Here is a 21,261-nt window from a genome sequence, read left to right as displayed (position 1 = left end):
ACGAAGTGCTGCAATTCCTGCTCACAGGAACGACCGTGCAGACAAAAAGCACTTAACTACCCAGTGCTTTATAATAAAAGCTATGAATTTCCAGACTCTTGGTGCAGGGGATGTGTTTAATAGTGATCTTCATTGCCAGACACCTAAACTAACCTCCACTCCTTTTGCTTGCTTCCTTTAGTTACAAGGTACTCTGCTGCTCTGGGTGAGCTGCACCCAGAGCAGAAGCTGGGTCACCCAGAGCAGCAGAGTACCTTGTAACTAAAGAATGCTTTAGAAGGGAGCAGCTCCTTGATTGCATTCCTGATTTAGTCCATTATTTAGAATATGCTTTCTATAACCTAGCTCTATTACAAACAGAATATATTTTCATGAACCTTATTCCTTTATAACAGATGCAACTGATGGGAATTCGTGGTCTAGTCAAAGAAAAATGCGTAGGCAGTAAACCATGACTTGGAAATGCAGCCTTGGTCAGCTGTGCTACAAATACGGGTAACAAGTTAGAGTTATGTTGCTACATGCTCTGAAGAAATGAATGCCACCCTAGCAAACAGTCTGCCATTACATCGTAAATTTTTTTATTAGTTCACCACCACTCATTTTATTACACAGTTTTTTGCAGGAGTGTGGAAAAAAAAAAAAAAAAAAAAAAAAAAGCGCTATTACGGCCATTTGTAAAATGGTAAAATGGTAAAACACTGAATGTGTTTGATTTCTCTTGCCCACTAGGACTCCTCACTTAGCTCTGCTTAACCATGGGGCTGACTGATCTAACCTGGGTAACACGAGTGGAGCCAAAGCATTTTGGAAATGCAGAACATGGAAATGCAGAACACTTCAGCACCTTTTGTTAAGAAAAGGGAAATATGCTGCATTTGATCCTTCAGCATGAAGGCGGTGCCTGTGAAACACCATTTTTCTCTCTCGAGCCTCCTTAAGGACTACTGCAAGAAGTGAGAGAATGTCAGCACCTTAGGCTTGCTATAACTTACATGGCTAGGTCTGGAAGAAAGTGGTTCCTCTGTAAGGGCTTTCCTACCCTTGCCTTGAATGTTTCTTTTAGGTTGGTGAAAGCAAATTTGAGCAGTCAGCACCACCTAGAAGTCATGGGACCTCACCCATTCTGTAGATTTGGCAGGATCTTGAAGTTTTGAGACTGTAGCTCCTTGGGCTCTTAAACGGAGAGTGTCTCAGGCAACACCAACCAACAGCTATGTGTTAGGATACAAAGTATGCAAGAACAACAGCAGTAAATGGAAATAAAAATGCTTTTTTTTTCTTTTGAAAATGTATATATTCCTGATTGTAACCTGCTGTAGTAAAATATACATGTATATATGCAAATAAAGTTATCTCTTGTATTAATACTTTAAAGTATTTATAAACAAAGAGATTCGCTCCTTCCTAAATAATAAATAAAATGTTCCCAAGAATTTTTGCATGTCAAAGTAATGCTCAATGAAGTGTGACGTGATGAGAATTTTTCTATGTTCTTTAGAGGGGCCAGGATTTTATTCGTGGAATAAAGTGGGAACTATTTCTGCAAGACAGAGTCCAAACATTGGCAAAGGAAGTTTTAATAGATTTTTACAGGACACAAAGCCAAAAGTATTCATAAATGACTGATGTCTCAAATTCCATGGCAAAAATCCTACTCAGTTCAACAGAAGATTTTCCCTTGACTGCAGTGGTCATGAGATCAGAAACGAGGGAGCAAAAATCAGTTTCTTAGTTTGTATTTTAAAAATATAAAACGTGTTACCAACAGCGTTAGAACAGCTCATTCATACAGTACTTCTAATTAGAAAAGCATGATCAGGAGGCCCTCCAGAAATTCGTGAGGGAAACCTCTGACTTCTAGTTAATGGTTTCAAATTTTGAATGCTTCTTTCCCAGGGGGGCAAGGTTAAGTGGAGCAGGTAAAACTGCTGGTTTTGTACATATTTTATTGGTTTATAAATGCCTCTGACAGCAATATGCCCTCTGTAAGCAGTTATTAAAACCAGTAGCATCAGTCTAGTTGCACTCCATTTTTTAAAAAAGATGAAAAAACAGTGCTGAGCACCCTGTTAGTGGTTAAGTAACGAAATACAAAATTACCCCTTTTACTGTGGTATATGACATTATGGGTAGAGTTTTCCAATCTCCTTCACTAGCACAGGCAATTAGTAGCCTAAGCTACCAGTCATTTTGAAAAATGTGGTTTAGCTTTTTTTTTTTCTTGTTGGCTCTTGCCTTAGATTCCAAGCTCTTTCTGCTCAATGGGCCAGTTTTACTCCAGTGAAATAAAGACGCTCCATTTCCAAAATTTATAGGGTTCATTTATTACCTCTAGTAACATATTATACTGTATAAATACTCTATCCTTGTTATATGTCCTTTTAAAAAAGCGATAACTTAGAAGATCACATTAGACAAGAAGTATAAAAATAAATACGCTCATTATATGCATTTATTACAAATTATAACCCTTCCCAGAAGGGAGAGAAATATAAAATACTTATAAAGTATATAAAATCTATAGTAATATATTTTACTATATACATATGGAAAGCCATATTCTCTCATTGTCTATGGACTGGCACAAACTTTAATTGTGCGAATGCTGGCGTATTGCTGTGGATGGACCTGCTATCCTTCAGCTTTGTCTTCTCGCCTTATCAGTGATTTGAGCACAACAAACCCATCAGAGGCCACGAAGAAGAGGTTCCCATTCATTGTGGGATATCTTATGTTTTTCTTATTTTAAACCCAAGTGCATATAGTTTCCATTGGCTAGGGTAAGGTAAAAGATTTGAATGTGAAAGGTTGACTCAAATGCTCACAAATGCCATTGGTCTGTTTGACAGGATGGTAGGACCAAGCTCAAATCAGAAAAGCCAGTGGAAGGTATACAGAAGGCAAAAAGAGAAACTACTCAGAGATGGTACCTATTCTATAAAAGATTTCCTCTTTTTCTAGCCTCTGAATTACTTGTCACCATGACAACATGAGAGTGGACAGGAAAAATGGACAGGCACATTGGGATGACATAAAGATACTTAAGAAAACCTGGACATTCTTGTTATTAGTGGAGTTGACTGACTGTTCTTGTATTTCTGACTCTTTACCGGTAGAGAATATGGCTTTATTTTCATATAAAACTATTCTCTGAAACAATAGCAGCCATAAATGATATAGTTAAAGCTCCTTTCCTAATCCTGTTTTTTGCCCTTTGTGAGGTAGGTAAGCCCTGACCTATTATTTTAAGCTATCTTTTGCTCTCCCCTTTCCTTTTTCTTCCATTCCTACACATGGGGACTTGATCAGTACCACAATATAAATCCAAAAGAAGGGAGAGATAACCAACCTCCCAAATGTTTGCTTAAACATGTTTTTGGGCACTGCTTGTGTTCTGTATAATTCGTAACAGACTTTAAAAAAAAGGCAATTATAATGCCCTTGGGTCTTACTTGCTGAAGTTGAGTGTCATGGGTCTGCTATCCCATCATATTTTCAACTGGCAGGGTATTTTCAGGATGCAATTCCAACTAAAGCTATTTGCACTGTCCCACCTCAATGGATCCTCACCATGAATTTTGTATGCAATAACACACGCGCTGCCTCTAGCCCTCTTTTTTTTTTTTTTTTTTTTTTTCAGTGCATTGTTCTGAAGGTAAAAAATAAAATAATGGTTAAAAAAAAAAAACAAACGTAGCTTTCCCAACTTATACTATTTAACTGCAGTCTGTAACGTTGCAGAAGTCTATCAGGTGTTTCGGTTTCTTGGAGGGCTCACAGCTTTCTTGCGGCAGCACGCTGCCATCGTAAGAAATACACTTCAACAATCTCTTCTTGAAACCTTTCCCGCACGTCTTAGAGCAGGGTGACCAGTCCCCCAGCTGCCACTGCGGGCAGGGGACATCGGCGCAGGGACGGATGTCACTGGGCTTCAGCTCCTGGGCGCAGTCGCTGGCCGGACGCCCCTGGGGGTCCCGGCACTCCACCGCCCGCCTCTGCCAGCCTGAGCCACACGACTTGGAGCACTCGCCCCACTCCTCGATGACCCACTCAGAGGAGATGATCTCCCTTATGGCATTGAAGGACTCTTTCTTTCTACTGGGCGCCTTCTCTGAGGCGGGCTGCGCGGGCTTCTTGACAAAATAGGTGAACTTGATCTTGGGCTGTGGCAGGTCACCCACCGTGAGGACCTGGATGGTCAGAGGCTCCTTCAGAGGGCTGAAACTGCGGATCCTCTCCAGGGCAGCGGAGGAGCCGCTGTACCTCAGCACGCTGCCCTTGTAGGTGATGTCCTGCTCCAGGGTGGACAGAGTGTAATCGCCATTGAGGACGTAGGTGCCATCTGCAGCTTTGATGGCGAGGAAGCTGCCGTCGTGTCTCGCACCCCGGTGGTTTCGCTGCTTCACCTCAATGTTCGTTGCCCCGGCTGGAATGGTGACGACGTCGTGGTAGCCAGGTCTGCCCAAGACAAAAGAGAGACTGATTCCTCTGCTCTTCCCACTGAAAGGGAAAAAGCTGCCCAACACAAGGCTGAGATTCATTTGAAGCAGAGGAGTTAAGCTCACGAGCCACAGACCTAATCAAATTAATGGATTAAGGGATTTGCATTGTCACATCCCAGTTTATTGCTACAACAGAGGTGGCTTTCTTTCACTGTGCTTTCTGTCACTTATCTTCAGTCAGATGGCTCCAGCAGACCTAATCTCAGTTCCAACAACAAACTGTGGCAAGGTCTCACCAGCTTGGAAACCCTAAGCTTACACCCACGAAATGTTCACCAGAACAAAGTAATAGGAGCAAATACTTACTTTGTTCTAACAAGAGTGCCAGACACTTTCTTGCAAGTGGATCCATTGCCACCGCATATGCCGCATTTGTCAAACTTCTTATTGGATCCTATCATACGGTCGCAGCCAGCCTTTACACACTGTCCTTGGACACAGACAGAGGTGGAATCAGGGCTACATGGGGTGCCATCCACAACCTTTGCAAGAAAACAAGAAGTAAGGCATCTGATTAGAGGATATACATTGCTTTGAAATTGCAAAATACAGACACACACAAAATGCAAAATATGGATGGGTGGGAGACCTGCAGCACCTGTGTCTTCAAGGCTTTTGAAACTAAAAACCAAACGAGCCCAAAAATAGTTGGATGTCAACAGTGTTACTACATCTCACCTGCAAAAATGGTGCCGTGGTGACAGGAGAAAACCAACCAATTTCAATTTTTATTAAAATCTCCCTACCCCCCCAAAAAACTACAAACCCACAGAAATGTTTTAATGATTCCACATAAAGAAAGAACATTTTTTTTTAAAGTAACTAGAAGGTAGTCATGTCCTTGGAGTACAGGACAAAAATTGATTTTTATGGTATTCAAAACATCCTTTATTTCTAGGACTACTGATCTACAAAATATGTTTGTGTCATCACTCTGGTAGTTATTGGCTCTCAGTTTCTTATGACAGTGAGTTCAAGTAGCTATGCAAGATGAACATTTTTCCTGTTGCTTATTTTAAGCTGTCAGTGTATTAGTAACCACTCTGAGAAAGCACCAAAGTTTTGGCAAAGAGCCTCCACAGTTCTTCAAACATATCTCAGAGTAATCAGGGCAGTGGAAGGAAAGGAAACAAGGGTGGAGTGGATAGAAGAGGCAGTACATATGAAGTAACTGGAAGAACTGTGCCAGAATATTTAAAGCATGCTTGCAACTGCTCAGGCTGTACATGTAGGAAGAGAAGGAAAAAATTAGTTTGAATATTAGGAAGACATAATTTCAGATTTCTGCACTCCTTGACTCCTAACTTCACATGAAGAGTTAAATACAAATCCTGTTCACTATTAAATCGAAAAGGTATGGTTTTGAAATACCTTTGGCTGTAAAACAAAGAAGTATCCTGTCCCTTTTGCTCGGCAGACCAACTTGCATCTGTCCTTTGGAGAGACACCAGCAAACTTGGGTGTCCACTCCACTGCAGGTCCACTTCCAAAGGGAGACTTGGAAAACTCATTGTGCTTTTCACATTGTTCCTCCCTAAAGGTTTTGCCTACAGGCAGAGAGGAAAGAGGGGTGGATGTTAGATCACCTTCTGAACATACTCTTCCTTCACAGGATAACCTTCCTCTGCTTCAAAAATGGGGAAAAGATTACCGTCATTGTCTGGACAGTCCTCGATGTTACATGATCTGTATTGCACCCTCTTCCCTTCACAGTATTTCCCCCCATTCCTTGGGACAGGGTTGTCACACTCCCTGAAGGAGTACTGCACTCCACCACCACAGGTCCGGGAGCACTCTCCCCAGGACCCCCATGACCCCCAGCTCCCATGCACTGGTGTCTGGAACAACAAGAGAAAGCAGAACAAAGAAGTTAATACAGTAAAATAAACCCAAGCCACCTATACCACAATCATGCTCATTTCTATCTAAGCCACTTGTAAAAAAAAAAAAAAAAAAGAAAATAAAATCTAAGTTTGTTTTGTTAGCTAACTGCCCTCATTTATTCAAGCCCTTTTAACTGATTACTCCCACTGAAGCATTATCTGTGCTAGTTTGCAACCCAGGGTATTTTCTGATTTCTTTTTTAATACTTACATCATAATGCTTCTTCTCAGTTTTATTCACACACTTGCCATTCATGCACCACTTCCCTTCCCCACAACTGGTGCCGTCTGCCCAAGGGAAGTGTTTGGTTTGGCACACAAGCAGCCCTCCAGAAGTGCCAGTACACCACAGTGTTGTACACGTACTGGCTGCATCGGGGCAGTGCTTGGACTCATCTCCAAATGTAAATTGGCACTGTCTGTTGGCATCATACAATGTGCCAGGCAAGTCAGAAGGAAGCTGGATGGGTTTGTGGGGCTTGTCCAACAAGCACTCACCTAAAAAGGAAGAAAAAAAAAAAAAAAAAAAAAAAAGTCAGTAAGCTCAGCTTCAAAAGGGAAAACTGTATTTCCATCTCTGGAACTGCATTTGCTTTGTAACGTAAGTCTATAAGACAATTTGTGCCACCCTTTTTGTAAAACTATGGTTCTTCTAAACTCATTTGCAGTATGTAAAAGGTTAACTCTATGCTGAAGCAGGAAGCACTCTGCTGAGAAAGATTAAAGAAAAGAGAAAAGAAAAGAAAAAAGAACAAGAAAAATAAACAAAGAGGAAAAGAAGAAAGAGAAAAAAAGAGAAGAAGTAAGAGAAGAAAAAGTAAAAAAAGTAAAAAAAGTAAAAAAAGTAAAAAAGTAAAAAAGTAAAAAAGTAAAAAAGTAAAAAAGTAAAAAAGTAAAAAAGTAAAAAAGTAAAAAAGGAAAAAAGGAAAAAAGGAAAAAAAGGAAAAAAAGGAAAAAAAGGAAAAAAAGGAAAAAAGGGAAAAAAGGGAAAAAAGGGAAAAAAGGGAAAAAAGGGAAAAAAGGGAAAAAAGGGAAAAAAGGGAAAAAAGGGAAAAAAGGGAAAAAAGGGAAAAAAGGGAAAAAAGGGAAAAAAGGGAAAAAAGGGAAAAAAAGGAAAAAAGGGAAAAAAAGGAAAAAAGGGAAAAAAGGGAAAAAAGGGAAAAAGGGAAAAAGGGAAAAAGGAAAAAAGGAAAAAAGGAAAAAAGGAAAAAAGGAAAAAAGGAAAAAAGGAAAAAAGGAAAAAAGGAAAAAAAGGAAAAAAAGGAAAAAAAGGAGAAAAAGGAGAAAAAGGAGAAAAAGGAGAAAAAGGAGAAAAAAAAAGGAGAAAAAAAGGAGAAAAAAAAGGAGAAAAAAAAGGAGAAAAAAAAGGAGAAAAAAAAGGAGAAAAAGGAGAAAAAGGAGAAAAAGGAGAAAAAGGAGAAAAAGAAAAGGAGTAAAGCACAAGAGCTTAAATGCCACATGAATGGAAAGCTTAATAATCTTACCATGACCGTTATCCAAAAATGTTGTAATCATGTAGGCACTACATGGAGACCAGGGCTGGCTGCGATCCAGATTGGAAAGCATTGATGCCATCATGTGGAAATCCCGGCTTATTCCATTAATACCAGCACATTGCTTTGCATCATCATGAGGCATGTTAAACACGTGGCCTTGAAGGGGAAAAAAAAAGAAGCAAGACTGAGATTTTAGGAGGTCTGTCCTATGTATTACCAACTCCATTTCAAACCTTACTCTAGAACTGCTCATACTCTGGTCTTTAAATAATAACCTGACCGGAATACTGCCAAACTTCTAGCAGATAGCACTGTATCTTGACTCCCTTCACAGGCTTCTCACATCCTTTTTTTTTTCTGCAATAGGTCAAATACACAGCTCTTGAAGACAATGCTGTATAGATAGGATTTGCTTTCTGTTCAACCCTGGTAGGTGGCAAAGCTTGACTTCCTCCCAGCTACGCTGGGGAGTGCATGGTGCTCTGTGCCGTACAGGGCAAGCCCATGGTGCAGGCTAGGAGGCTCTTTCTTTGCCTTACAGCATCCAGCTGGCTTCAAGTAGTCACGTGAAACTGCCTTTCAAAGTTTATAAGTACCTAGTTCATGGGCTGTTGTAAAGGCAGCCTGTAAACCATCGTCTTCTATGATAGAGCAACTGCGGTTCAGATCACAAACTGTTCCCACATCAGCCATCCCAAGAGTATCACATGTCTTGGCACCGCAGAGGTCCTGTAAAAAAAAGGCAGTTTCATTATTAATCAGATCAGAGACTTAACCTTGGCAAGAAACAACCAGCCCTGGCAGTTTGCCTTTACTTATGGAAAGAGCATAAATATTCAACACTTCAATGGATATGATGGCAAAAATCTGTCTTTGGAACATACACAAGGGTAACACGTAGAAATAAAGTGCATAATTTCCATACTGAATCTACTAAAAATATATGAGGCAGAAATGCGTTGCACATACTGTGAGTCTCACCTGAGATGGCACAGAGAAACAAACAACTAAATAAAACCCAGCTGATTTTATTTTTAGCCTACTATGCTGAAGCTGTGATGACACAAGACTGCTTCTGAACACCTTTACAGAAGCATCCTAGCAAGAGGGGGCCTCTGGATGTATGGATGATGGGCATGGGGATAGACCTGACCTCTGTGTCTCTCACCTGCCTGGTGAAGAGGATTGCCGTGTCGTAGTGCTCCGCATGCCGGTCACTGGGTGGGTTATGCTGCCTCTGCCAGCTGCAGAAGTTTCTCAAAGTCAAGGCTGCATTGGATGAGATATCGGGTCCCTTCCGCTCCTCATAAATCACCATGATTTTCACTACCACGAGGCTGATGGAGTTGCGGATGCTGGGGTGCTTGTACAGCTTGGCAGCCACAGAGAGCAGCGTCAGGAGATAGTGCTTCAGCCCACTGCCATGGAACTCAGCCATGGACTGGTCCGCTACCAGCATTGTCTCCACGTAGCGGGGGCTGGACACGAACCTCTTCTTCCTTCTGCTTCTCGCTTCTGCATTAAAAAAGAGAGGGGGAGAAAATGCAGGTGAATTGAACAAGTAAACACTGCTGCATGAGACCATCGTAAGAACACCAAACCCACCGATTCCCAAGATTTGCAGACAAGAGATGTGCCTCACGCACAACTCCCGCCCTCAAACTTCGGAAGCCTCGACTGAACACTCCTCCCCCCTGAATACCCGGCACCTCCCGCCGCCCCTCGAGGTGGGAATGAGAGAAAAGCACCGGCCGGGGGCCCATCGTCAGTTCCACCCCCCCAATCGGGGCGGGGGCGCAGGGCGAGGCTGATCTCTCCCTCCCCCTCTCCATCACCGCGGAGGGCGGCGCGGCGCCCCGACGGTACCTGCGTGAGCGGCGGACTCCGGCCCTGCAGCCTCCGCCTCCCGCCCCGTCTCGGCCACGGCGCAGCGGGCGGCAGGGGCGGCCCGGCGAGTCCCGCTCAGACGAAGGAGGTGGGGGCCTCGGAGGTGCGCGGTGCCGGGGGCCGGCTGGATGAGGTACTGGCGGCCCCGTAGGGAGAAGGCGCCGCGCATCCCCGCGCAGAGGCTGAGCGCGGCGGCGGAGCTGGGGTCCCGGTTGACGGTGCCGGAGTAAAAGCACCGGGAGAGGTCGTCCTCCGGAGGCGGCGGCGGCCCGCCCAGGTACTGCAGGGTGAAGTCCGGGGCCAGGAAGCTGCTGTCGGGCTCCAGCTCCAGCGTCAGCTGCTCCCCGAAGGCCTCCAGGCGGAAGCGCTCCCGGCCGCCGGCAGCGCCCAGGCTTCGCGGCACCACCGTCGCCTGCCGCTCGGCGCTGCACAGCCCCAGCACCACCGCCAGCACCGGCACCAGCGCCGGCACCGGCAGGCGCCCCCCGGTCCTCATCACGGCCGCCGAGCTCGGGGCAGGGGAGGCTTGCTGCTGAGGCCGCTGGCTTGACAGAGCCCTGTTTATAATTGTTATTATTTTTTTTATTTGCTTATCTATAGATCTATATAAGCTTTTGATTTTTTTGCTTTCAGGTTTTGGGGAGCTCTTAAGTGTCTCTCTGCTGGTGGAGGGGCGGGAAGAGCCGGGCGGGCGCCGGGTCCCGCGGTCACTGCTGAGGCGGCGTCGGCTTCCCCATGGCCGAGGCGCGGCGGTGAAGAGTGAGGGTCTGCGAGCGGAGCCCCCGTTCCCGTCTCTCTGCCTGTCTCTCCTCCTTCTCTCGCTGCCCGTGTTCTTCTCGCCGCCTCTTCAGTTCTCCCCAGCAGCAGCAGTCGGGGAGGAAGCTCCGGCGAGTCCCCGCTCGCCCCTCCGGCTGCCCCGGGACGGTACCGCCTGCACTTCCACGGCCCCACAGGGCGAGAGGGAACTGAGTCCTTGCAGGAGCGGAGCAGAAAACAGAGCGAACGCCGCCGCCGCCGCCGCCACCTCCAACCCTCCGCGCCGGACCCGCCGGGACCCCTTCGCTGCGCTCCGGGCGCCTCCGCCGTGCGGGGTGAGTGCGGCAGTCAAGCCGGCCGATGCCGCCCTTTATGGGGTTTGCCCGGGCCGCCCCCACCCCCGGCGCGGCCCGCCGCCCCCCGCCGCGCCGCCCCTCGGCCGCCGGCCGCTGAGCTCACTGCGTGCGTAACGCGGCCGCGGGCGGCCCCCTCCTCCCCCTTTCTCCTTCCCCCCTCCCCCCCAACCGCCCCCGACGGGGCGGGACAGGACGGGGCGCGGCAGAGCCCGGGGTCGGCCCTTGGCTGCCGGGCGGGGGGCGGGTTGCGCCCTGCCGCCCAGCGTCCCTTTCCACCGCTCCCGCGGCTCCCCCTCCCCGGGGCCCGCCCGATGGCGGGGCTGTGCGGGGCGCTGAAGTAAGGGGGTGCCCCGCCGCCCCCCGCCGTCACCCTGCACTCCGATTCGCTCCGCGCTGGCGCCCGGCAGAGCGGGCCCCGGGCCGCCCTCGGTCCCCACCCCACCAGTCCCCGGCGCTTGGGTCACCGCCAGGGACTGGGGAGCGGCAGGTGGACAGTCCAGAGCTCCTGGGGCGGCGGGAAGTCGGAAGATCCCTGGTCGCGCGTTCGAGGCTTTTTTTTTTTTTTTTTTTTTTTTTTTTTTTAATTTTTAATTTTGTTTTGTTTTTAATTCATGCCCTTTCACAGCCCTAATAGCTACAGTCAGCCGTGCACCTGTACTTCTGGGAAACGGTTTCTTTTAAATCACTTAAACAGAGACATTTACGTAGGTCCAGCCAATATTTTCCTTTGAAGCCCTGACCAACCATAGTAGTACGGCTAATCCACTTAATTCTTTATATGCAACTTGCGTGTGATGTGCGCAGCCCAAGTAATGCTGCTTTCTCCTTGTTGAGGCCTTTTTTGGAGGATGAGGGCAAAGGAGTGGTGAGCAAATGTGGGGGTGGAAACAGAGGCAGTGCACCTGTGGGTGACAGCTCCTGGGCTTCCAAATTATACAGATGCCTTGGTGCCACTTGCTGTGCTTTACACAGGTGTAAAACCCAGGCTGAAAACAAGCTGTAGCAAAATTCATCATCCTTGTGACAGAGCAAACATTTCTAAAATTTAACATATCCAGTCTTGAATCCAAATGTAGTGTCCCATTTGTAATCCCACAAAATGTAAACCAATTTAAACCATGTCAGAATAACTCAGACCCATGCTTCTCTGTCAGTTGCATGGTCTGACTTCCTTCTAAGTTCTAAGAATGCATGTATTTCACATGGTGTTCTCTAAGTCATTGAAGTTTAGAAATGCACTTTTTTTTTTACCAAAAATATATGGAAAAATGAACACAATTTTCCAGTTAGTTATTCCACAAAAGTGCTGCTGTGCCACATAGGGATGAGCAAATTAAAAATGGGCCTCAAAATAAAGGATTTCTCTTGGTATACAGCAGGAAATGCTGGACTTTTAAAGCAGAGTCTTGGCTTTCACAGGCTGTGGCTGCCACCCATTAATGCATTAGGAGCGGAAATACCCACTCAGTTATAACAGAGGCCTAATTTTTTGCTTGAGTCTGAGCTTTGTTCCAGTCTCTCCCCTTACCTTTGAGCTCTGCAAATGTGTATCCAGCTCTGTTATGCTTTTCCTAGGACAGAAAATTTGCAACAAAAGAGCAGTGCACTCACTGCACTGTTTATTTTGTGTTGTACGTGATACCTACCTAGTTGTATGTATTTTGATTTTTTAGGAATTATAAGTTTAAAAGCCTACAAATATTGCATATGAAACGTAATTGAAAAGAACGCATTTCTATAGTTTGTTTTTAAATGGATATTAATTCAAAAGAGCTACATTTGTGAAGATACTAATTAACAATACAAAATTTTCCCAGTCTGTCAGGGTAACCGGTATGATGCATAGATAAGCAGGAGCTACAGCTAGGCCACTTCGGTGTCCACCAAGACACGACCAGTCTGCACCTCTGTGGTAATATTCTGCTGCTATTTTTTGATGTAAAATCTCAGATTTTAAAAGGTCCTGACCACCTTAAAACAGGGTTTTTTGCTGCGAAAAGCCTTCTCGATCTTCCACCAGGTGGCACTCGCCTATAAAAAAAAGTTTCCTCGAAGTGTGTGTCGCGGTTCATCCCCCCAGATCTCAAATTGTGGTCTGGTGGAAAGGCTTGGCTTACACTTTGGTACTGTTGTCAACAATTCCACGATTAAGGCAAAATTTTTCCTCGTCTTTATATAATATCCAAGAAGGTGTTTTAGTAAAGTACTCGGCAATTGCCTTCCCTCCCTGCCTCGTAGCTGGATGTGCTGCTGTGAACACAGGCACAGAAGGGCTCTGCACTGCAGTATGAAGGAACATTTACAAGAGGTTTGCTGCCTAACAAATGTGTGATGTTGCCACACACCACCCGTATGGTCTTGCAAGTGCTTAAATCTCTTTTCGTGAACAATCCCAGGCAGTTTAGATGGATTACTTGAGACTACACACGTGAACATGATTTGCAATCTACATCGTGTCTGCGCTGTAGCAACTCCAATCAGGATTTCGAAATCTAAACGACCTGAACGTTTGTAGGATTTCACTTTGGGGAGTAAAAACCTAGAAACGGCATAAACCTTCTCTTTTAAATAAATTACTAGTTCTTGGGAAAAGAAAAAACCCAAACAAACCAAAACAAATTTAAAAAATTCAGGAAATATACAAAAAAAAAACCTGTATCACAGAAAAAGCCACCAGGTGGAGCCAGTAGATCGTCGTATCGTAGTCTACGGTGCAAGCACAGTTTTTTTATGGATTAAATCGAAGTTTTTTATCAGTATCTCAGTGGTACTAACAGTAGTGAAATTTTAATTGCTTTGCCAGTGTTTATATAGACTGCTGTTTCCAAAGTTAAAAAACAAAACAAAACAACAAACGAAACCCTAGACTTTTCAGCCAATTTGTGTAAATGCTGCGGAACGATTGCCTCTTTTAAAAACTTATAATTTAGAATTAAAACAGCAGATGGCACATTCGGCCCGCTGAATAGGGGAATAACCATCTGATGCTGTTAAAAACATACTCAAAAGAGTACTTCCATCATAACTTTAGGCCATTTTTTTTTTGTCAGAAATTTACCTGTTCTTGCAGAACTCTTTTTTTTTTTTCCCCCCCCATTGCTGCCAGTGACTACTGAAATGTTTGCCAATAATCAATGCTTCTACCTGAGAACTCTTCTTAATTGTTGAGTGGCATGACTGGTTTAGCTTTGGGATTCAGGATGAATGCCTGTTCTCAACAAGATTACTTATGGACTGTTTCTTTATGATGTCTTTTGTGATATCCATGATTAGCTTCTTATTTTTTAAATTTATTATGGATTTTATTGTCATTAATAGTTTTTTTTGTTAAGCAGGATAACAAGGTTAAAAGAAAAAATCCAGTTTTGACTAAGCATTTTGATACTTGAAAGTAATGGGAAAAAGCCATCATAATGGCTTCATTATGGCCATCATAATTTTCATGAGAAATATAACCTTTCCCTTCCCTCCCCTCCCCTTCCCATTCCTTTTATTTTCTTCTCTATTTTTTTTTTTTTGAGGAGAATTATCTGTTTTCCTATAATTTCTGCCTGCATATGGTATAATTATCAAAGTTTATGAAAAAAAGTAGATGCAGAAATTTTAGGAAGCCCCATATTTTATTCCTAAATAGCCTATATAGGCCTAGATGCACTCAAAATGAAGCATCACCAATTTTTTCTGCTTTCCATTAGTTTTATAAAAATTGGATTCAGTGGGAACTTGGTCTACCTCTAGCTAATCATAAAATCAAACATTTTATTTTTCAGCATGTATAATGCACCAGACTTCGGGGCTCAGGACTTAGGTTAGTTCAATTTAGAATCATAAGGGCAGCCAGGAACCTTGATTTAGTTTAAACTCAATAACATCTGTAGAAATAAGAATCCATTTATTTGGTGCTGGTCCTTATTAAAATCACAAAGAAATTTCCTGTAGATATTTTGCACTGACTAGCGTAATACCACTTATTTCAATGCAATTACAGGCATTATAATTGATGACAGAATTTCTCTCTTAAAGAAACCTTTTATTTGGCACAGGGAGGATCATATGTAATCCAGGTAACCTTGCACATCTCATAACAACAGTGTTATCATCTGTTGAGCTATATTTCAGCTGAATTTTTCTTGTGATGAAAAAGGTATTGTGCCTTGGCCTCTATTAAATATTTTCCACCATTTTATCATTGGGCAGGAGTAGAGGGAAATGAAGAACAGGGAGGGCAAGAGCCAATTACAGAACACAGGGACTCCAGCCATGGGCCTTGCTGTTTCCTTACTGTTTATCAGGCAGCCCTAAACACTCACCTGTGGCTCTCAGTGCCCTCCTTATGTTATAGCCATGAGTCACAGTCTTCTCCTGACAGTAATAGCATCTCAGATCCAGTGATGAAGGTGGCAGTGTGAGCTGTGGTGGGACTGATGTGGAGTGCCTTTCTGTTGCTGTGTGCACCCAGAGGAGGAACCAATGCACGTTCTGCAGGGGCTGATGTGCCCAAGATGAACCAGGTCTGTGAGGAGAGTCAACCTTTGGTCTTGACCTCATAACTAAAGTGTATTAAGTTCATAACTTAAGTATATTACTTTCTACTGTAGCATCCCTATCTGATCTGAGACATCAGGGGCTGTTTAGCACCTCCTGGCTGTTTGTTGTTTGATGTGCTTGTTAGGTTCTGTGAGCTAGAGCATTTTAAGTGATTCTTCCAAAAGTAGTGGAAGCGAAGCTGTGCGTATATTCAACACTGTTTTTCTGGCTAAATCAACACCTAAGGAATGGCCTTATTTTTACGTTAACCTCTCCCTCCAGCTATTATCAGCCACATACTATAGCAAAAGTCTGTTATTATAGCACTGCAAGTCTGAAGAGGGATGTCTGCATAAGAATGTGAATTCAGACATAACTGTATCACACATAAATCCACAAGCAAGTGGTTTAAAAGATTGTTGATGTCTGAAGTGTCTCACTTTCTGGTGGTAGAAGAATTCCTACTGAAGAATTTGTGTCACAATCTAATTTGCTTGTGAACAGCTGACCTAAATCCGAATTTTCATGGTGAAAACAACTGCCAGTGTCAAATATACAAAAAAAATCTCCCTGGAAAGAAGGGATCAAATAAAAAGAATCAGGCAAAACATAATGTTGCATTATAGTATGTCTGCAGAAGTGTTTCAGAAGTTAAATATAACTAATGTTGGCTTCAAAGTCCCTCAGCAACTGGCAAGGAGCACATTCATGCATACCCTGAGCTCCATGACATTTTGATATTTTTATCACACTGTGATTTCAACAGATACCACACTTTCTCCATGTACTTTGGACAGTGGATTTCAAAAGCACTGCAAGAAGTGTTACAGTTTCCACCAAAGTCCTCATAATGAAACTGTACCTATTAAAATTTTCTTGCCTTCAAGACATCTGTGTGATGTAGGAGATAATTACCATCCCTTAGCAGACATAAGGATTTGCTGTGCTGATTCCAGAGATATTTCCATCTTGCTTGCTAGTGCTTTGCTTATTGCTCTCCTGGTCTTCCTGGACATATTCTGGTCATTCTTTGTGACCAGAGCATATATAATGCTGATACTGTCAATAAAAATTATCAAGAAATTTGAACATAAACAACAAATATTTTCGGTAGTATTAAATTTGAAGCTGTCCAATTCCTTTGCCCTTGCTCTAGCACTACCATGCAAACACTGGTGCTGGCTTTGCAGAAGGTGTGATGTGTCATAGCAAGTGGTGGAAATAGGCACCTGAGGCTGGCTGGCGAGGGAAGGGCAAGAAACTTTCTGAGCTGGTGTTACTGTCCTGCTGGGTCTATTGGCTTTATGCAATACTGCTTCCAGACCTAAGCTGCCACTTAGACATCATATTGTACTGAACTTAATGTGCATAAGGATGTACTAATATGAGCATCCGTTTTATTAACCTTTGTTTTCATCTGCATATTCTCCCTGTGTAACTTTAATCACCTAATTTACATGCTTTACCTTATCCGTATTTTTGTTTCGTCTGCTCTTGCCCCACCCTTCCTCCCCATTATGCTGGATAATCAAGTGTTGGCAGCAAGTGCATTTTAAAAAAGGCAAAAAAACATTAAGAAAAGTGATTAACTACTCTCTGCTCTCCAAACAATCAATAGACATGTGCAGACTCATCTAATCCATGCTTTGCTAAAAGCTGGATAAATTTCCCCCTTGGTTTGTTCGGATGGAGCTGGCTCTCTTGAGCTACAGTTCCTGGGCCTCCTCTGGATCTCAGATTATTTCCCTACTCTGAGAGGGTTCCCTCTTTTCCTTCCTGTCCAAAACACCTCACCTTTCCTGTGTTTGTCTGAAGGTGGCCACTGCTGGATAAATGGCCTTTGTAACATTCATGTGAAAACTTTCCTTTTGCTTGGCACAGCTTTTTTCCCTCTTGAATAACCATGACACCTAGCAAAAAAAGTTAGACTCTTTCTAACTTTGGTTATAAATTCATGTGTGTGGGGTCAGCGTAGTGTCTGCTCTTTGTTACAGTCCAACACACTGCTTGAGATAACCTATAACCACAGTTTAAAGTACAGACTTCTATTTTCAGGTTCTCCACCACCTATGATAGAGATATTGCACTAATCATAAAACTCAAGGTAGTGCTCAAAGCTTTTGATTGCAGTTTTTCCCCTTTTCTTGTTCATTTGACATGGGTCTTGCCTTTCTTTACCAAATATTTTCCTGTGCTTACTATAATGAAAGAGAATTCCCCAGACACCAGTCCCAGGGATAATGGGTATCTTTTATAAAAGTTAGATATCTTGGATTTTAAAATTGAAGTATCTTGGATCACACTTATGGCAGGCCAGAAACCCTTCACCACCTTCCGGAAGAGTGAAAAAGAAGAATAAGTTAAGTTTTTTCAAATATGTGGGCCACCTCAGTATGTTGAGAACACAGGGCTTGAATTTATTGAGGTACTGACCTTGCTTCTTTTTCCTTTTGGGAAAAAGACAATGTTTTTATGTGTCTGCAGTCTGACATCTGGACCACTAAACCCAGCATCTCTGTAGACTCTGTGTGACCAGATGGTGCTTACTCTTTCTTGTCAGGGTTGGCACAGAGGTGTCTGTTATGAACAGTCTTGACCTTTTTAACATGTATTTGAGTACCTGTTCTTGCACACTAGGTAACAGTTGCCATCTTAAATCCTGTTTTGATTTTCAGAAAGAGCCTATGTTGGTTGAGCAGCCACTGACTTCCATGAGACTTGCATCACGAAAGGAAAAAAACATAGACCCCTCAGCTTACTCTGGGGTTCTTTGTCTGAAGTCTGAGGCTTTGAGCCAACATGCAACAGTAGCTGTTTGAGAAGCAAATGGGGAAATGCCTTTATTAGTCAAAAAGCAGAGTGAAATTTTTTGGGGAAAAGGGTATAGAATTGAGCAACGGTTCCACATTTCTGCATCCAGCAATTGAATAATGAACCTCAACAGCTCTGAGGTTTCCTCTTGTAAAAAGAGAGGTCTCGATATGTCAGCACAACTTTTTTTAAGGCCCAAAGAGTTGCTAGACCCAGTGTTTTTACTAATCTATGTGCTACCTGCAAGCACATGTAATGGAGATGGTCTGTTAACTTCTATCTTGCTGTCAGGCTGGACCTGTATTACAAAATTGAGAAAGTGCTAGCCAGCCAAGCATGAAATACTCTTGCCTGCTTTTGTTCAGAACTGATGAAAATAACATGTAAGTGAGTAAAGATTTCAGCAATACATACCCCAAGAGAGAGAACCTTAAAAGGCTGCTTCACTTAAGAGCAAATTTGGGGATTTGCATCAGGATCTTTATTTAGATGCTTTAAATCCAGGCATTCATCAATCTATCCTGAGACCTAAGGAAATATTTCAGAAATGCTCCAAGAGATTATATGGTTTTAAAAACATTCTATGTGTCTTTCTTTAATATTTTCTCCTTAGCTGTGCTACAAACTTCTTTTGAGACCAAGGCACAAACTGCCTAAGCTCAAATCCAACAAAAACTGTAGATATGGCAAAATCAATTACTGAATCCAGTAGCTGGGTCTACTCCACTTTATAAAAACTTCTTGGCTTTCAGAAGCCCTCATTAATTACCTCCATCTAAGCATTATCTTTCTGTCTAGAAAATGGTATTGTTATTTAACAGGTAGAAAACTGACTTGCAAAGAGATTCAGCAATTTATTAGCAATAAGACAAAATACCCTTGTTACATAATTGCAATTCACAGACAGCTGCTAGCTCTACAGAACTTGTTCAGGACAGGGCTCATGCTGTTGCTGATCTCTTCTTCCTTTTTGACAGTTTAATCTGTATTTTGAACCGGACATGGGATGGCTACATCTTTTTTTTTTCTACTCCCAGTTCCCCATGCTTTCCAGTATTAGCCTGGAACTTTAGATTGCTTCTTTGCACTTTGATGTTAGGGAAAAAGCAAATGAGAAATCCTTGATTGCTCTCAGGAATAAAGGCATGTAGGTCAGTAAGACTTGTTTAGGTGTCTTGTGATAGCACAAACACCTAAAAGGCCTCCTTCAGTTCTGGATGTATCTATATGTCAGTGCTGACGTGCTGTCCGAGTCACAGGCTCAGCTGAGATGGAGGCAAGGCTTCATTACAGATTTTGTCCAACACATTGGGAAGCTCCTTTTATCAATGAAAGGGGTAAGATGCAAGGTTGTAACAGTAAGCTTAGGATAAAACCTAGAGGGTATTGTGGCGGGTTGACCTTGACTGGCTGCCAGATGCCCACCCAGCTGCTCCCTCATTCTTCCTTCCTCAACAGAACACGGGGAAGAAAATAAGATATAAAAGCTTGTGGGTTGAGATAAAGGCAGGCAGATCAGGTTTCTTTTACTGTCGCGGGCAAAACAGGCTTGGCTTGGGAAAAATTAAATTTTTGCCATTTAAAATAGAGGTGTATGTTGAGAAACAGACAAAACCTAGAGGCGCCCCTCATTGTTTTTAATTTTTTTTTGTCCTCAGGCTTAATGTCACTTCTTCATTCCCAACACCTCTATCTCTTCCCACAAAGTGACACAGAAGGACAGGGAATGGAGACTTGGGGTAAGTCCGTAACAGCTCTTCTCTGTTTCTCCTTCCTCCTCCGATACTTTCCCTGCTCCAGCATGGGGCTTCTCCATGGGCTGCAGTCCTTCCGAGCTCCAGCTTGGGTCCTTCCCAAAGGCTGCAGGGGATGGATCCCTGCTCTGGCACCTTGAGCATCTCCTGCCCCTCTCCCCTTGGTGCTCTCAGGGCTGTTTCTCACCCTTTTCCCCTCAGGGCCGGGCAGTGCTTTGCCCTCCCTTACAGAGCCCTCCCCTGAGGCACCGCCATGGTGCCTGTGGGGCTCAGCCCTGCCCTGCAGGGCTTGGTTGGATCTGGCTGGAACCGGATGGGGCCGGAACGGGGCAGCCCCAGCCGCTCCCCACAGGGACCCTGCGGACCCTGGCAGACGCGGGGGGCCCGCACACTGTACATGTAATACGAATGAAATCTTGTTGTTTTCACTTTTTTGTTTTTTGGGATTTTTACTCATTTTTTTGCCTGCCTTTACAGCCCTCACCAGCTGCCCCTTCCCCGTTGCTTCTTCCCTCTGACAACTCCGCCGCTACCTCGGGGTGGCACCAGGGAGGGGGCAGCAGGAGCAGGCAGAAAGGTCACTGCAGTGGCAGTCGCCACTGTCATGGGAAATAATACCATCCAGTTTTCCTCTTCTTCCCATTCAGAACGTAAGATTCTCCCAGGCCGTATCAAAAATCTATTACCAGGCACCCCGTCCAGGAATTCATTAATTTTGTTTGACAAAATAGATCAAACCATTTGGTATCCCATTTTTGGCTGTCCCTTGCTGACTTTCCCTCTGAGGAGGGCAGGTGAGGAGAGGAGGCCTCCATCTGCCCCCTCCCCTCCTCCTGGCCAGGCACCTGTGGCACTCTGCTCTCAGGAGCCAGCATCAGGCCTGTGGCCATCATCATCATCAGGAGCAGTGAACACAGAGGCCTCCCTGTGCTGCTCCTTCCAGTTTTTGGAAGTTTTTTTTTTAAATCGCTTTCATAGTTCAGTGCAGAGTCATGCTTGCTATCTCCCCAGCGGATCTGGAGCAGCTCATGTGAGCCACTCCTCTGGCATATAACCGTGCTTGCACAACTCCATATTAAGACTATTAATACACTTTGCCCACATGAGCAACCCTTGTTGCAGCAATGCAACACGTAGCTCGGTCACATAATGTTAACAAGGAGAACTGGAGCAGACACGTAGGCCCCAATCTGGGAAATATTTATGGTTAGGCTTAACTTCTAGCATCTTGCTAACCCCTCGAGTGTTCACAGGATTGAAAACTTAATAAAAAGTTGGCTAAAATA

The 21,261-nt window shown here is 43.9% G+C and overlaps 2 protein-coding genes and 1 long non-coding RNA gene across 3 annotated transcripts in view; 1 reads left to right on the top strand and 2 right to left on the bottom strand.

Annotated features, from left to right (window-relative positions):
- The window catches only part of ADAMTS5 (ADAM metallopeptidase with thrombospondin type 1 motif 5), a 198,310-nt gene that overhangs the window by 111,762 nt on the left and 65,287 nt on the right, over positions 1 to 21,261 (bottom strand). The window lies entirely within an intron of this gene.
- ADAMTS1 (ADAM metallopeptidase with thrombospondin type 1 motif 1) lies at positions 2,303 to 10,408 on the bottom strand. The gene is made up of 9 exons (XM_071755098.1): positions 9,751 to 10,408; positions 9,053 to 9,399; positions 8,481 to 8,613; positions 7,873 to 8,040; positions 6,600 to 6,886; positions 6,157 to 6,343; positions 5,877 to 6,052; positions 4,812 to 4,987; positions 2,303 to 4,461 (listed from the first exon to the last, which is right to left on the bottom strand). The coding sequence occupies exons 1-9, from the start codon at positions 10,265 to 10,267 to the stop codon at positions 3,720 to 3,722; spliced, it is 2,733 nt and encodes a 910-aa protein (XP_071611199.1). The 5' UTR covers positions 10,268 to 10,408; the 3' UTR covers positions 2,303 to 3,719.
- LOC139801170 (uncharacterized) lies at positions 9,912 to 20,406 on the top strand. Its single transcript, XR_011728089.1, has 3 exons — positions 9,912 to 10,048; positions 10,405 to 10,862; positions 19,880 to 20,406. It is a non-coding gene; the product is annotated as an uncharacterized lncRNA (long non-coding RNA).

The sequence above is a fragment of the Heliangelus exortis genome, chromosome 1 (genome assembly GCF_036169615.1).
Source record: "Heliangelus exortis chromosome 1, bHelExo1.hap1, whole genome shotgun sequence".
Taxonomy (NCBI): domain Eukaryota; kingdom Metazoa; phylum Chordata; class Aves; order Apodiformes; family Trochilidae; genus Heliangelus; species Heliangelus exortis.
Note: the sequence above shows the minus strand (reverse complement) of the source record. Positions and strands in the feature narration are given on the sequence as shown.

What these genes read in the sequence shown, in the direction of transcription:
- ADAMTS1 (XM_071755098.1), bottom strand. Translation starts at nt 10,267, where the DNA reads ATGAGGACCGGGGGGCGCCTGCCGGTGCCGGCGCTGGTGCCGGTGCTG. An exon ending in GGACTGTCCAGACAATGACG is followed by an intron (nt 6,053 to 6,156) that starts GTAATCTTTTCC and finishes CTCTGCCTGTAG; the next exon opens with GCAAAACCTTTAGGGAGGAA. An exon ending in GGCACTCTTGTTAGAACAAA is followed by an intron (nt 4,462 to 4,811) that starts GTAAGTATTTGC and finishes TGTCTTGGGCAG; the next exon opens with ACCTGGCTACCACGACGTCG.